General features: G+C 38.9%; 1 protein-coding gene across 2 annotated transcripts in view; it reads right to left on the minus strand.

Annotated features, from left to right (window-relative positions):
- The window catches only part of WDR19 (WD repeat domain 19), a 50,124-nt gene that overhangs the window by 34,238 nt on the left and 1,378 nt on the right, over positions 1–14,508 (minus strand). The window contains exons 2-9 of one of the 2 annotated variants that reach the window (XM_075091654.1): positions 14,273–14,364; positions 14,123–14,188; positions 11,149–11,274; positions 8,239–8,354; positions 7,533–7,648; positions 6,296–6,376; positions 2,073–2,185; positions 622–795 (exon numbers count right to left, since the gene is read on the minus strand). In XM_075091654.1, the coding sequence (XP_074947755.1) occupies positions 622–795; positions 2,073–2,185; positions 6,296–6,376; positions 7,533–7,648; positions 8,239–8,354; positions 11,149–11,274; positions 14,123–14,188; positions 14,273–14,364 (884 nt within the window). Of the gene's footprint in view, positions 1–621; positions 796–2,072; positions 2,186–6,295; positions 6,377–7,532; positions 7,649–8,238; positions 8,355–11,148; positions 11,275–14,122; positions 14,189–14,272; positions 14,365–14,508 lie in introns of those variants that run through there. The other variant, XM_075091655.1, reaches the window with a different exon arrangement.

Here is a 14,508-nt window from a genome sequence, read left to right on the forward strand (position 1 = left end):
TACACAGAACTGAGGACAGACAGAACAGTCTGACTCCTCAGCAACTTTTCCGTTGAAGAATTCAGGTATCACAGAATCAGGGAGTAGCAGATGAGGAGCAGAAGATGATATTCTATCATATGCACAACATATTTTGAAAAAAACTTCAGTCTCTCTATTTTTTTTCTTAATTGCTCACATATTTATACTTTTGTCTAGATTGTAGGTAAGACCAAACACTAGAGAGGAGGATATCAGGATATCAGCGTGCTCAGTACAGCTTTAAATGAATGGTTCTCCTATTGCTAAGCTGAGCAGATATTTATGTCCGATCAATACATCAGAGTAAAGAAATTTGGACATTTTTGTAGCCAAATAACATAGTAGAAAGAGAAAGAATCAAAAGGAATAGTCTGTAGTTTAATTTTGTTTGGTTTGCTTACAATTAATTACAGTAAAGTTAGTTACAATTGTAGAGATTTTGGTCAAAATTAGCTTCTCCTAACTTTAGGCAGAGACAGTTCCACTGAGCAATTCATCTCATCTTCTCCACACTGACTTCTTAGGGAGCCTAACTTTAAGCCTAACAGGTACAGTTATGTGAGAGGAACTCCATTCTTTATGTATAAAACTACCACTTACCAATTGTCTCCACATGATGCGGCTTTGTTTAATGACTGTGATATAGCAATGCTGCTTAGATTATCCTTATGATTATGAGCTTGAAAGATTTCTTGACCTATCTCACGAATGTGGGTAGAAATTACTACAAAACACCCTCGTGAAAAACCAATCATAATGTAACCATCACCATACCTGTTACAAAAAAAAACAATTAAGAGAGATCTATTTATGCAATACGCAAAATGCATTTTTTTAAAAGACACCAGGAGTAACTGTCAATGCTTCCCTTTAATAGGAAAAATAATCAAATTATGGGTGCATATATAATGTAGAAGAAGAGTATAGAATAGATTAAAGGAAAAACAACCAAAGATTATTTAAGGACAAAACCATGTTTGTCCCCAGAGTTTACTCATAAGTCATCTTTATTCTCTCTTCTACATTCTATAATGCCACTTTACTTTCAGCAAGCTGCATATGTGGCAGTGATGCCAGGAGAAAGATCTCTGGTATCTTCACTGGAATAAGCATGCCAGAAGGTGGAAGCTTCCATTTCAGGGTTCTGGCTGACTTGGTCCCATCAAAGCTATGCTAGAAATAATAATGCCAGCCACCGTGCCCTTAAGGTGTACTACTGCCAACACAGTGGAAGCACCAAAGCTACAATCTGTATTTGTGAATAGTCTGTTTACTTTTCTTAGCATCAAATAGAAATAATGAGGTTAAGGCAGAAATACATACATCCATACAGCCTGTATGGATGAATTCAAACACTATCTCACCAGCCTAGTTGCAAAATAATAATTTCAAGGTTAACAGCCCATGTATGCCTCCTTAGATACACAGCCTTAACTTAAGAAGCATATAGCCACAGGTTTTCTTACACAGTTGTAGTGTAAAGGGACAAATGTCAATTCCATGTTGACTGAACAGGCATTAAAAGACAGGTGTCATGATTCAAAGATATAGAAACAGTACAGCTGCTTTTTGGGTACAGAGTTGAAACTTCTAGTTTGGGATTTCTTCAAAGGAGCATTACCAATAGGATTACATAGCAGGGAGGCTACAAGAACTCTGCACAACTTTGGAAACAAACAAACAAACTGAAGGATACTGCTCCACCCCTACCTCTTTCATCAGTTACTCATCCAAAAAGAAAATGACCTGTGAAACCCCCAGTTTCATCTCCTGTCAGGACAGCAAACAGTATTCGTGTTCTAAAGCTGAGTGTAGCAACAGCAATTACATTTGAAAATACTGCTTTTATAGCCATTGAATTGTCAAGCAAAACAATTACAAAACGTAGACTTCTTTGCATTTGGAAAAGAATTAAGGCGGCCACAATACATCCAAGAAAAATCCAGTGTAAGCAAGAGATATACAATTTAATTTCCAGCATTTATCAGAACTACATGGAAAACCTTCAGCTTGTTAATACTAGAATGCTTCATTAAGAAAGTTCTGCTCACCATCTGTAGGTTACAATACTTCCATAAGGCTGCTGAAATTTCAGATCAATCGGGTTATCAGGATCATTCAAATTAAAAAGAAAGAGAGTCTTCTTGCCGACCACAACACTTACCTGCCAATGAATGAAAAGAAAAATTAACTCGATATGAATGGCATAATTTTAAATTAAGGCCCTACTTCTTCACTAAAAGATGAGATTTAGGACTTTCAGTAATCCTTAAGAATCCCATGGGATCTGAATTCTGAATCCTTATCAGCAGTGAAAGAGATTTTCACGACATTCCCGTTGTGAGCCAGTGGCTCACAGGTCTAAATGCAAGCCCAGCAGAACATACGTCTCAAATTCAAGACTTTTCCCTACAGAAGCATTAAGTCAGCTCCATTTCCTCAGAGGAAAAGGCAGCAGGTCACAGGGAGTTATCCTGATGGACTCCTCTCACGTGAACTACGATGTGTTTTTTGACCCACAGAATTTTTATTTGGGAGGTTGAAGGGAAAACCATCATAACAATGCTGTCTCAAGTAGCTTCCTGAGATTTCAAAGATAGAAAGACAGTTCCAAAAGAATGCTTAAGCATGCAATATTTACAGTTTGATATCAGTCTAGGTCAGTGCATTTTATTTGATGAATTCCATAGAGATGTTGTACTTCATAGTGGAAGACAGGTCGAACTCTGTTTTTTTTAAAATGATTATTTTTGTTACTAGAGTGCATGTTATTGTCATGCAAGAGTAAAACACTCATTTTAGAAAAAGCAAGGAGAATCAGCTTGTTTCACCTTATTTTTTGACAAAGACACTTTGAAGGGCTATTTACAGTTTACTTCACATGGCCTTCTGTTCCAGCTCTCCTTGTCTAAAAAGGAGACAATGGTTTATTCCTAAAATAAGAGCTAGAAGAATGAAATACAAAGCTGGTATTTTCAAACTGAGAAAAAGAGGCATATGTTGACCTAAAGATCCATTAATCCAGAATTACAAACTCAAATTCTGACCTATAATTCCTAAAGTTAACCCAAATATAAAAAGTATGTTTTCTGCTTTTTAAAACAGTTTGCTTATATTCACAGAATCACAGAATGGCAGGGGTTGGAAGGGGCCTCTGGAGATCATTTCGTCCAACCCCCCTGCTTGAGCAGGCACACCCAGAGCAGGGGGCACAGGAACGCGTCCAGGCGGGTTTTGACTGTCTCCAGGGAAGGAGACTCCACACCCTCCCTGGGCAGCCTGTGCCACTGCTCTGTTCTACCCCCACAGGAAAGAAGTTTTTTCTCATATTGAGGTGGAACTTCCTGTGTTCCAACTTGTGCCCGATGCCCCTCGGCCTGTCATTGGGCACCTCTGAAAAGAGTCCAGTCCCATCGCCCTGACACCCACCCCTTAGATATTTATAGGTATTGATGAAATCCCGCCTCAGCCTTCTCTTGGCCAGGCTAAACAAACCCAAGTCTCTCAGCTTTTCCTCATAAGGGAGATGCTCCAGTCCCCTGATCATCTTCGTAGCTCTCTGCTGGACTTGCTCAAGGAGTTCCACATCCTTCTGAAACCGGGGGGGGGCAAAACTGGACACAGCACTCCAAATGTGGTCTCACTAGGGCAGAGTAGAGGGGGAGGATAACCTCTCTCAACCTGCTGGCCATACTCCTTTTAATGCAGCCCAGGATACCATTGGCCTTCTTGGCCACAAGGGCTCATTGCTGGCTCATGGTCAACTTGCTGTCCACCAGCACTCCCAGGTCCTTCTCAGCAGAGCCGCTTTGCAGTAGTTCAGCTCCCAGCCTGTACTGGTGCATGGGGTTGTTCCTCCCCAGGTGCAGGACCTTGCACTTGTTCTTGTTGAATTTCATCAGGTTCCCCTTGGCCCAGCTCTCCAGCCTGTCCAGGTCTCACTGGATGGCAGCACAGCCTTCTGGTGTGTCAGCCACTCCTCCCAGCTTGGTATCTTCAGCAAATTTGCAGAGGTTACACTCTATCCCATCATCCAGTTCATTGATGAATATGTTGAACAGGACTAGACCCAGCACAGACTAGCGGTGGGGAACACCACTAGTGACAGGCCTCCATCCAGACTCTGCCCCATTGATCACGACCCTGAGTTCTGTTGTTGAGCCAGCTGTCTGTCCACCTCACTGTCCACTCATCCAACCCACACTTCCTTAACTTGCCTGTGAGGATGCTATGGGAGACAGTGTCAAATGCCTTGCTGAAGTCAAGACGGACAACATCCACTGCTCTCCCTTCGTCAACCCAGCCAGTCACACCATCATAGAAGGCTATGACGGTGGTCAAGCATGATCTTCCCTTGGTGAATCCATGTTGACTGTTTCTGATAACCTGCTTGTCCTCTACAAGCCTGGAGATGACCTCCAGGATGAACTGCTCCATGATCTTTCTGGGGATGGAGGTGAGGCTGACTGGCCTATAGTTCCCCAGGTCCTCCTTCTTGCCCCTTTTGAAGACTGGAGTGACATTTGCTTTCCTCCAGTCATTGGGCACCTCTCCTGTCCTCCATGACCATTCAAAGATGATGGAGAGTGGCTCAGCAAGAACATTTGCCAGCTCCCTCAGCACTCACAGGTGCATCCCATTGGGGCCCATGGATTTGCAAGGATCCAGTTTGCCTAGATGATCACTGACCCAATCCTTCTCAACCTATGGTAAGTCTTCCTTTCTCCAGATATTTTTCTCTCTCTTCTGGGAGCTGAGATGCCCAAGGGCCAGCCTTAGCAGTAAGACCGAGGCAAAGAAGGCATTTGGTAACTCCACTCTTCTCTGCATCCTGCGCTGCCAGGGCCCCTTCCTTGTTCAGCAGTGGGCCCACTGTATCCCCAGTCTTCCTTTTACTGCTGATGTATTTAAAGAAGCCTTTCTTGTTATCTTTGACATCCCTTGCCAGATTTAATTCCAAGTGGGCCTTAATTCCATTGCAGCTTAATGATGAAGTATTTAAGAAATGCTATTTCTTAAACTCTTCTAAGCAATTACAGGAATTATTTTTTGTTACAGGGGAAGATGTTAACTCTAGTACTACTTATTTTGATTCAACTTGCAGATTGGTGGTTTTTTTCTGATGTCATAACAGCCTGGAAGTAATTGTTATCAAGCCAAGCCCCCCGCCCCCAACAACAACAGACACCTAGACAAGAAACGCTATGTGGTTTAGAGCTGCTGACGGACCATCCAAGCACAAACACCAAGAGCTACATAATTACAGAATGTTGTCTAACATTTTACAGCAAACTTGAGAGCTGTAATAAAAAAACCTGCAAAGCCTAGGCTATCACATGCCCCAGGAAACAGCAGAAGAAATAAAGGCTTAAGTCCTCAGTTCCTGCATTTTCAAAATATCTGTTAATTAAATTTCCCTAGGAAGCAGAAAACATTTCACTCCACGCAGAGACAAAAAAGCCCTACAAGTCCTTGTCAATGTAAACATGGGGAAAAATTATTTCTTGACACCTGTGCTCCATAGATCAAACCTGACTGTGATAATTTAATTATGTTATGTAACTGTATAGATCTGGACAAATTCTAACACTCTACCACCTTTCTATCCATGCATTTTCTATGTCTTGTCTTGGTATTTCATTGCTGATCATTTAATAATATCCTCTGCTAATAGTTATAATTTCTCCATTCTTCTGTACTTCACCATCGACTGAACTGATGAACTTTGATTCATTCAAGAAAGACAATGAAACTGTAGCCATTTAGACAGAGACACGATAACGCTCATGCCAGAAGCCCTGACACCAGGGCTTTTAGTCTTATTGATGCTGAGGTTTGCATAAGATGAAAACCTAGAGAACAGTAATCTGTCCCCAAATTGAGAGCTGAAAACCTGCTCTCTGAAAGGCACCATCTCTGCAATTTTGATAATTCTGCTCCATTTCCATCTGCCGTATTGCATATACTGTTCTGTATTTATTTTATGTTGTATGTATTTCTTTAAGTCCATCTATTATATTAACCACTACTGCAAAACTGCTATGTTATGTGTCATATTGCTAACTGCTGCACTTTTCATGAACACATCCTTAAAGAACAAAGGGGTATGGCTTTACTTTAAAGGAAAGTTTTGGAAAAGGAAAAAAAAAAAATCGTCAACACCAAATTTTAAGTCAAGGAGGAACAAGTTGCTTCCGTCCCCATGCTGGTTGCCAGCAGAATCCCTGAAACATCAGATTAACACTTTTTGCAGTATTTTGTATTGACTTCTTACTGTGCTTTCCCTGGTGGATATTCTTTCATCAGTCTTCATAACTGAAAACTGCATATCACTGGGATCTGAGCTCACCGAGGTCTGCAAAAGAGAAGTTCAGACTGAGAAATCAACAGTTATTGTAGCAAATAGTGATGATAAATAACTGCATTATTCCTGCCCTGTACATTTCAGTGTTAAGGACAGATAGAGTTGTTATTGCATTTAGTACTAAAGCTAGGAAAAAAGTTGGAGAAAACACGACCTCTGTTTGGATCATAATGACAGTACTAACTGAAGCAGTACAAAGAAGATCTCTCCAATGCAAAGTCAAAGAAGACCAAGAATAAGGCATACAGGTTAAATATTTACAATGCATTTTAATGTGGACATACCTGATCTGGTTTCGGTAGTGATAGCAATCTAGTTGCTTTTGTAGTCAATATGAGGTTACAAAACCTCATAAGCAAGCCTTGCTTAGGTCTCTGCTGTCTCAGCTACACTGCTTCTACTATCTGAGTCAGCTAGTTTAAAGCACAGACATATCCTAATAAATTTATTTGGGTATTCTTCTCCAGTTGCAATCTTCAGACATAAAGACAGAAGCATATGAAATGAACTATGAAAGATTTGTCCTTCGATATGAAATGCTGTTCGTTAGAGTTAAAAAAGTGAATTATATTCATTTGCACATTATACAGTAACTGTTGTTGCTTGGAAGGACTGTGATGTATGCAAACAAACAGAATGCTTGATTAGAGAATCTGAGGGTACCTGGAGGAAGCACTGGAATCAGCCTCTCAACAGCGCAATGGAGGTCCAGCCTAGGAGTAATCCTTGCACTTCAGAGGCAAGACCTTTGTTTAATCGATCTAAAGCAAAACCAACACTAAAACTACCTCCTAAAGACCTTATAAACAGCCATATGAGAGCTGCCCTGTACTGCTACTGGGGAAGTCAACCTAAGACTACAGTCAGAGGATGCTCTTGTAACAGACACTGATCAGGATCAAGCATGAGAAGCATGTTTAGGCAGGATAACAACAGAACTGCAGACGCTAATATCATAAATCACATTGCATAACACAGAGGCTCAGATGTTTAGATATGCCCTCATCCTACATGAGGTTTCCCAAAGGCTCCTTGTCCTTGAAAGCAGCGGGACTGAAAAGGCATAAGCTCCCATAGGTCCCAGGTTTCTGGCGAACCAGGAGTATTAATGTATGCCTTAAAATCAAATGGGGGTTATAAACACTACCTGTCTTATAGTATCCCCTTCCTGATTGCTTATAGTAATCATTTTGTCTTCACCGCCTAGAGCCAGAAGGTTTTCAGTACTCCAACAACCACAAGTAATCCGCTTAGTGTGCTTACCTGAAAAGGAAAGAAACCTATACAACACAAATGAACACAACCACAAAAAAACAAAAACAAAACCAACCAAAAACCAACCAAAAAAACCTGGGATGGAAGTATGCTCTATTTGCCACTCAAACACAGATTGTCATAACATGAAACAACTTGTCAGAGCAATTACAAATTCAAGAGTAATTTTTAAAAAAAATCTTCTACTCCCAGATGAAAGTCTTTTGACCTTATAGGAACTTGCACAGTCCCTGTTCTTTGCATCAAGTTTCTGGGGACTGTGCTATATCCTTAACCTTTCTGCCCAGAAGTACTCAAGAAGGTAAGAAAAAGTAACTTAGCAACAAGAACAACCACACAAATCCTCTGCAAGAAAGATAACACAAGTTTCCCATGAGGCAGTATCAGGTATGTGTCTATATATTTTTAACTTATATACCATAAAAACACTCTGGTATGCACATCAAAACAGAAGGTGCAAGTTGAGTACGAGCACATTTTTGACTTGCATGTTCATATACAGAACTAAAAAAGAATCTAAGTATATCAGCAAAATTCCACTTTCACATGTGCAAGCTTAGTTTCAAACCAATGCATACCAAGGACAGGAATCTTGCGAGAAGTCTGACGGTTATATATAAGTAAGTTTCCCTTTGTTGTTCCGACAGCAAGTAAAGTTCCAACTCGAGACCATAATAAGAAAGACATTGCATCCCTAAAATAAAGAAAAGTTTTACTTTGTATAGTAGATTCCTTTCATGTGCTTACATATAAAAATATTTTGCGTATTTGTTTTGAAGTTCTGTGAAATCACACAGACTGAGCAGAATTTTTAAATTAAGTAAATGTTCTCTAGAAGTTTCAGAATTATTTAAGTGTGCACAAAATAGCTGAAGCAATAAAAAGTTGTATGAGGTAATGTAATAAGACTTGTACAAATGAAAATGTGTCTGCAAACGTCAGCAGTCTTTGATGGACTCATGGGTAATTTGGCTAAATACGAAGCTTGAGAAAACACTCAAAGATACCATGAGGGTATGTGGAATTTTCCAGTCACTTTCTGCATTGTTTTTTTCCTCCTTCAACAATCCTATGAATTCAGCCAACTCCAAGTAAGTAGGTCTAGTTCTAGTCAATGTAATAAGAAAGTAAGAAATAGCCATTTTAACTTGAAGTTTTTGATTCAGTAAGGCCTATTTTAGCATAATTTAAGGATACACAGATAACTACTATGTATCACATTTAAAAAAAAAAAGCCTCTTAAGCAAAACAGTTTTAATCAGAATTTTCTAATTATTGCAGTTATTTCCATCAATGCCTCTCCTATCTTTTTAAATTTTACTGAAAGCATGCAATAGTGATTTGAAACAAATTTCAGATACTGACACATGATATAACCTCCAATATATATTTGGTTTGCATGTGAGGGGTTTTCTTTGTGCTTTCCTACTGTTGAAAAGAGGAGGATGCCAGAAAAGCCTGATTACCACACTGTTTATATGTCTTAGTGCTTACTCTGCCTAACCAATAACACTGTGACAAAAGAAGGATTAGGCACTTAAATTGACACCTACTGTTCTAGCCAGACTGCCTCCAGTAAGTGATTCACCTCAGATATTAGAAAGAATGATCATGAAGGACTGCAATAACCACATACTCCATTCTGGTAAGTACCTTCTATGGTCTTTTTTGCTTGCATACTGGCAAGTTATTCTTGCCCCCCAAATACTTGTTCACACATGAAAAGGAGGTACAACATGGTCTATTCCTTTACACAATATAACATGTATATGCATCTTCATAAATTGCTTTGATTATATAAATAGCTATCGTTTAAAACTGACCTATCAAAAAACCCCAAACCCCTACTTGGGAAAACCTCACCAGAAAAATTTTTTTAATGCCAAACTTGCTGTATTCCACCAGAAAATAAGATTATAAACAACAGTCATGATAACATATGTGCTAAAAAGGCATATTGTTGATAATATGTAATAACTAATAAATAATACCAAAACTGTAATGACTAAGAAATACATGAGTAATCCACAAATACCTAAACAAGATGCCTATATAATGCTGCATATAATTAATTAGACAGTAGGAAAAAGCAACCACTTTAAATTTCTCATTTGTATATACAACCATTTGCTCGTTTTCAAACATGTGACATGTGACACAGTGACATGTGTTACTTGTCACATGTGACAAGCCTAACATGTGACTTAACATTCTACTGACAAACAAGCTTCAAAACATAACTTCATTAATCACGTACAGGTTAAGCCACTGTGTATTTTGTGCAAAGTGGCAATTCTTTTACTTTTTCAGGACTGGAATAAGTTGTATAGAAGTTAGGTTTTGTTTCAGTAAAGTTAAATTCAGTTTCAATGTACACATAGAGGATGCCAGGCTGTAACATATGGAAATATCCCATAATAAAATGTCCAATATTCCAAATTAATTTTACAGAGCACAAGTGCACATGTTAATGGAAATACGGAATATGGAATATTCCAGAGACAGAGTTTTCAACCTAAATCTGGAAAAAACACCACCCTCTCAGAAACCAACATATTCCCCACCTCCCAGTTTTTCCAGCTGAACTGAATTTTTTTTCTTTAATGGCTAAAATGCTCCAATCTCGGTATCTTTGACTACTTAAACAAAACAAAGCACCAAAACCCCACAAAAACATACACAAAGGGAATTTAGAAATGAAGGGTTCAAACAGAAGTAGTGTTTGTTTCAACTCAAGTACATAAAATAGCAGCTGTTTCTCTGCTCACATGAGTGCCCTACCGAACATGGGGTAGATTTATTTTCACTCTCTTTCCTACAGACAGAATGTTTATGTAGAGTGCAATAGTTCAGTGGAATAGATTCAAAGAAGCTGAAAGTTTAACTGTTAAACCAAGCTATGTGTTAACCCAATGCTTGATTTTTATGTAGTCCTCAGGAGTTTTAAGTCTGTGGCCAAATTCAGAAAGGTAGGGATTTGAAGCTTAGAGTAGGATTGCCTTAGATCTCTCCTCCCGTCCTAAACCTATCTGCTTTGTGAATAGCATTTTAGTCCCCTTATAAATCCAAGGGGAAAAAATCCTAGCACTGCTAAAATCACTTCTGTTACTTTTAAGCTCCCTTTCAGTTGCGTGAAATACTTTGGAGAAAATGTAGCTGGTGCAGATACACAAAAAATTCACCCATCCTTGTTGCTACCACAAAGTGGAATCATTAAAGAGAAGCTCTCTGAGGACTTCAGCGTTGTAGACAATTAAAAAAAACAAACAAAACCACTACCAACCCCAAAACCCCCACCCAAAACAAACACTTCAAAATGAGCAAGGGGTACAAAAAAGAATTCAGCAACAAACTGTAGCATATGAGTTTAACAGTATATGTGCTATGAGGACTCCAATAATATGATGCTCTTTGCAATATACCCTCCACGTCAACATGCCACAGTGGTCCAAGTCTTCAAATACACACTTTACATGAAACTTTCTTACCTCATGCCACTATCTACTTGGCTTGTTTTGTTTGTGTTCGCATCCCACAGAAATATGGCACTAGATTTGTCTGTGATTATTGCTAAAGTATCTCCATCCTTATCCCAGTCCATAGCAACACAGTTACTGAAGAGGAAAAAAAAAGACAACTTTCACTAAAAATGTTAAAATATGTTTGTAAGTGTACAGAAACCGCCAGAATTATTCAGTTGAAGTCCCTGTCCTTCCTTGTCCCTCCCAAGGAATGCCATGACAGACTGCAGATTTATTTGTAAAGTGTACTTTCATAGCAACCACGCCCTTACTCAAATCTCACTGAAATGGCAGGGGCTGAGAGGAAGGTCATAGAGACTGCTACCTACATTCTAGTACTTGAAATACTGCCACCTTGATTTTTGAAAGACAGTGAAAGTCCCCTGTAAGGTTCTATTTTGTTAGAGGCTATTCAGTGTTGGGATTCTTTTTCTCATAGTTCAACAAGCATAATAGACTTGGACAAGAAACCTATGCAGAAGCAGGAAAAACCTCTACTTGCATATAATTCCCAGAATGAAGAGGACAGCAGACTTACCCATAATTCTCTAGTAAATTAGAAACAGTGTTGTTTACAACACTTATTTAAAGCATCATATACTGCAGACTAAGAACCTATGCTATCTGATACCACTCTTTTCTTTCTAAATAAACTCATAGTTTCAGGTTAAAAAGGTATCTCTATGAAAAATTTCACTTTCATTACCAGTCAAATGAAAACTCATGCAAGCAATTGCAAAAGTATCCTACTGAAACATACATTGCTGTAAACTAATTCCATAAGCCTTCAGTTCCACTTTCTTCTGTCTTTCTTTTTAAAACCTTAGCAGTTTATTCTAGAGAATAAGTATGGCCTATTCCCAAAATGCACCCATGAATACTTAACAGCCTGTCAGAAGAACATCAAGAGTGGGAATAACAAGGACAAAAACAAAAAAAAAAAAGGGGGAAAACGCAGATTGATAAGTAGTAAACAAAACAAATTCTGTCAACATAATGGTAAGAAGGTGCTTATAACATCAACTGTTACAGCAGAGAATATCTGACTTTCTGACCTCCATTCTTATGCAAGGAGAGGTCTAGCAGTTAACAATTGCAGTTGGTTAACAGTTAACCAACAAATAAAGAAGCAAAGTTTGTCCTGAGGGGGAGAACCTCCATATAAGAACACTTGTTTCTGTTTAAACTGTGTATCATAAAAATTGAATTTTATTCTAATAGTCATAATTAGAATTTATTCTTTGATCACAGCAAAAGGTTGGAAATAAGAATTCAAAAGAACTACCTAATCTAGGTAGATGATTTGCTGGTGGGCCTCAAAAACTCAGTACAATTCGAACTACCATAAGCAGATGTCAATTACTTCGGCAAGCATTTACGATACGTGGCTATTATATGAGTTTTTTCTCTTCTTTGCCTTGCCGTGAGAACACAACATTATTTTAAAACTGGTTTAGATGTTATATGTTTCCCTGAGAGGTCACATCTGTCCATCAGTGTCCACCAGTCAAGGTAGGCTCCCCTTCACCCTCACCAACCCACAAGACGGTAGAGGATCCCCAGTTCAACACAGGCTCTTCTCAGAGTTCACCACTGATTCCACACAGCTTTCCTCATTTTTGGAAGTTTGCTGGACAGAATAAGCATTTATCATACGTTTTGCAAAATACAGCGCATAACAAGCTGGGCCATGGATACTACCAAACAAAAGACACTGGCATTGCCAGCCCATGTTACGTGTGGCACTTAACCAGAACAGGATTTTGAAACAAAGCAGCAAGATGCGATGGTCAGTAAGATACAAGTGAGTCTGGTAAAGACAATGAGAATTGCATCTCTTGGTTTGGTGCAGGGTGGCAACTACCATGAACTGCAAAAACCGGATTTCTGAAGAGTTCTTGGGGAGCTAAGCGATTCTGGCTCACATCTAGTGATGATACAGAGATATGTAAGGGACATTCCAGAAATGAAGGTTAGAATTCCGGATTAGAGGATTCAGACTTAAAGCCTTAGTGCGAATTTTGCCTTGACTAAGGGCTCCACCTTAATCAAAATGAATCAGGTTGTTAGAAATGAAATAAAAAAAAATTCAGGAATTTGCATTGATACTTAAGCTAAGACCAGGTAAAACGCTAAAAAGAAACGAGGAGTACACAAATGAAACTATTGCTACATCAGGTAGCAATGGTGCCCAATAAAAGTAGATTGATAGAGCTAAACGGTGTGATGACCTAATGTGGCAGTGTTTGCACCTAGGGAGGTTTCCTCTGGGCCATATCTATCCTGTTCCTATGGATGATTGCCTTTTAGCAGTTGGACTGCATCTTCCAAAGCACACCCCTTTTTAAACTTCACCTGAAAGGAAACCAGTTCATATGCTCCACTGCCACTCTCTGATGTGAACACAAGCGTGATAAGCAAGAAACCTGCGAGATTCACTTCAGAAGTACACTCTCAATCTAAAGTAGAAATGCCAATGTATACATTATACCAGTGACATTATACCAGTGCAAAAGCACTAAACCAAAAGGGTATCTTTCCTCAGTACGGGTACAATAACAAGTAACTAGAAAACTGACAGTGGAAAGAAAGCAGTCGCAATAAGCATGACGTGGATGTATACAACCTCATTATGCTCCTTCTTAGTATGACAGATTTTTCTCTAACATTTTAATGAAGTAGATTGAGTTTATTACTAATAAGGAGTGCTTTGGGTAGAGAATATATTTTTCTGACTATCCATGATAGCTTACTATGAGTTCAGCTTTTACCGTCTCAGATTCCATGCAAGCTCATCAGTTTGTCTTCATTTTTAGGTATGTTCCCCAGAGATAGTATCTCTTCCTATGAAGTTCTCACATTGTATAAAGACCACACCAGAAGAGGAGCATGCTTAAAGAAAACAACAAAGAAAATAATTTAAACCCATCTTAGTACCTACCCTGGTAAGCTGATTTCATTTCTCTTCTGACCATGACGATCAAAAATTTTCACAGTGCGATCACCTCTAAAAAAGATTAACATATAGAATAATTCTCTTTCTTCATCAGTGATTTCTATGAACAAATGCAATAAATATTTGTAATCTTACCCTGTTACAGCAAGGAAATTTCCCGAAGTTTTCTGCCAAGCAAACTGCACAGGGGAACCACACCAAGTTTTTTCTAATAGACTGAATACTTGCTGGGAGACAAAAAGAAGTGGGAAGTTACATATCTTAAAATCATAAGCATGTAAAAATAAACAACCTCCTAACACATTAGCATGTGTGAGCACTATGGAGGAAAAAAAATCCCCAAAAATCTCAAACACAACTTCTGGGTGATT

Source organism: Phalacrocorax aristotelis, chromosome 4, assembly GCF_949628215.1.
Source record: "Phalacrocorax aristotelis chromosome 4, bGulAri2.1, whole genome shotgun sequence".
In the NCBI taxonomy this organism is placed as follows: Eukaryota; Metazoa; Chordata; class Aves; order Suliformes; family Phalacrocoracidae; genus Phalacrocorax; species Phalacrocorax aristotelis.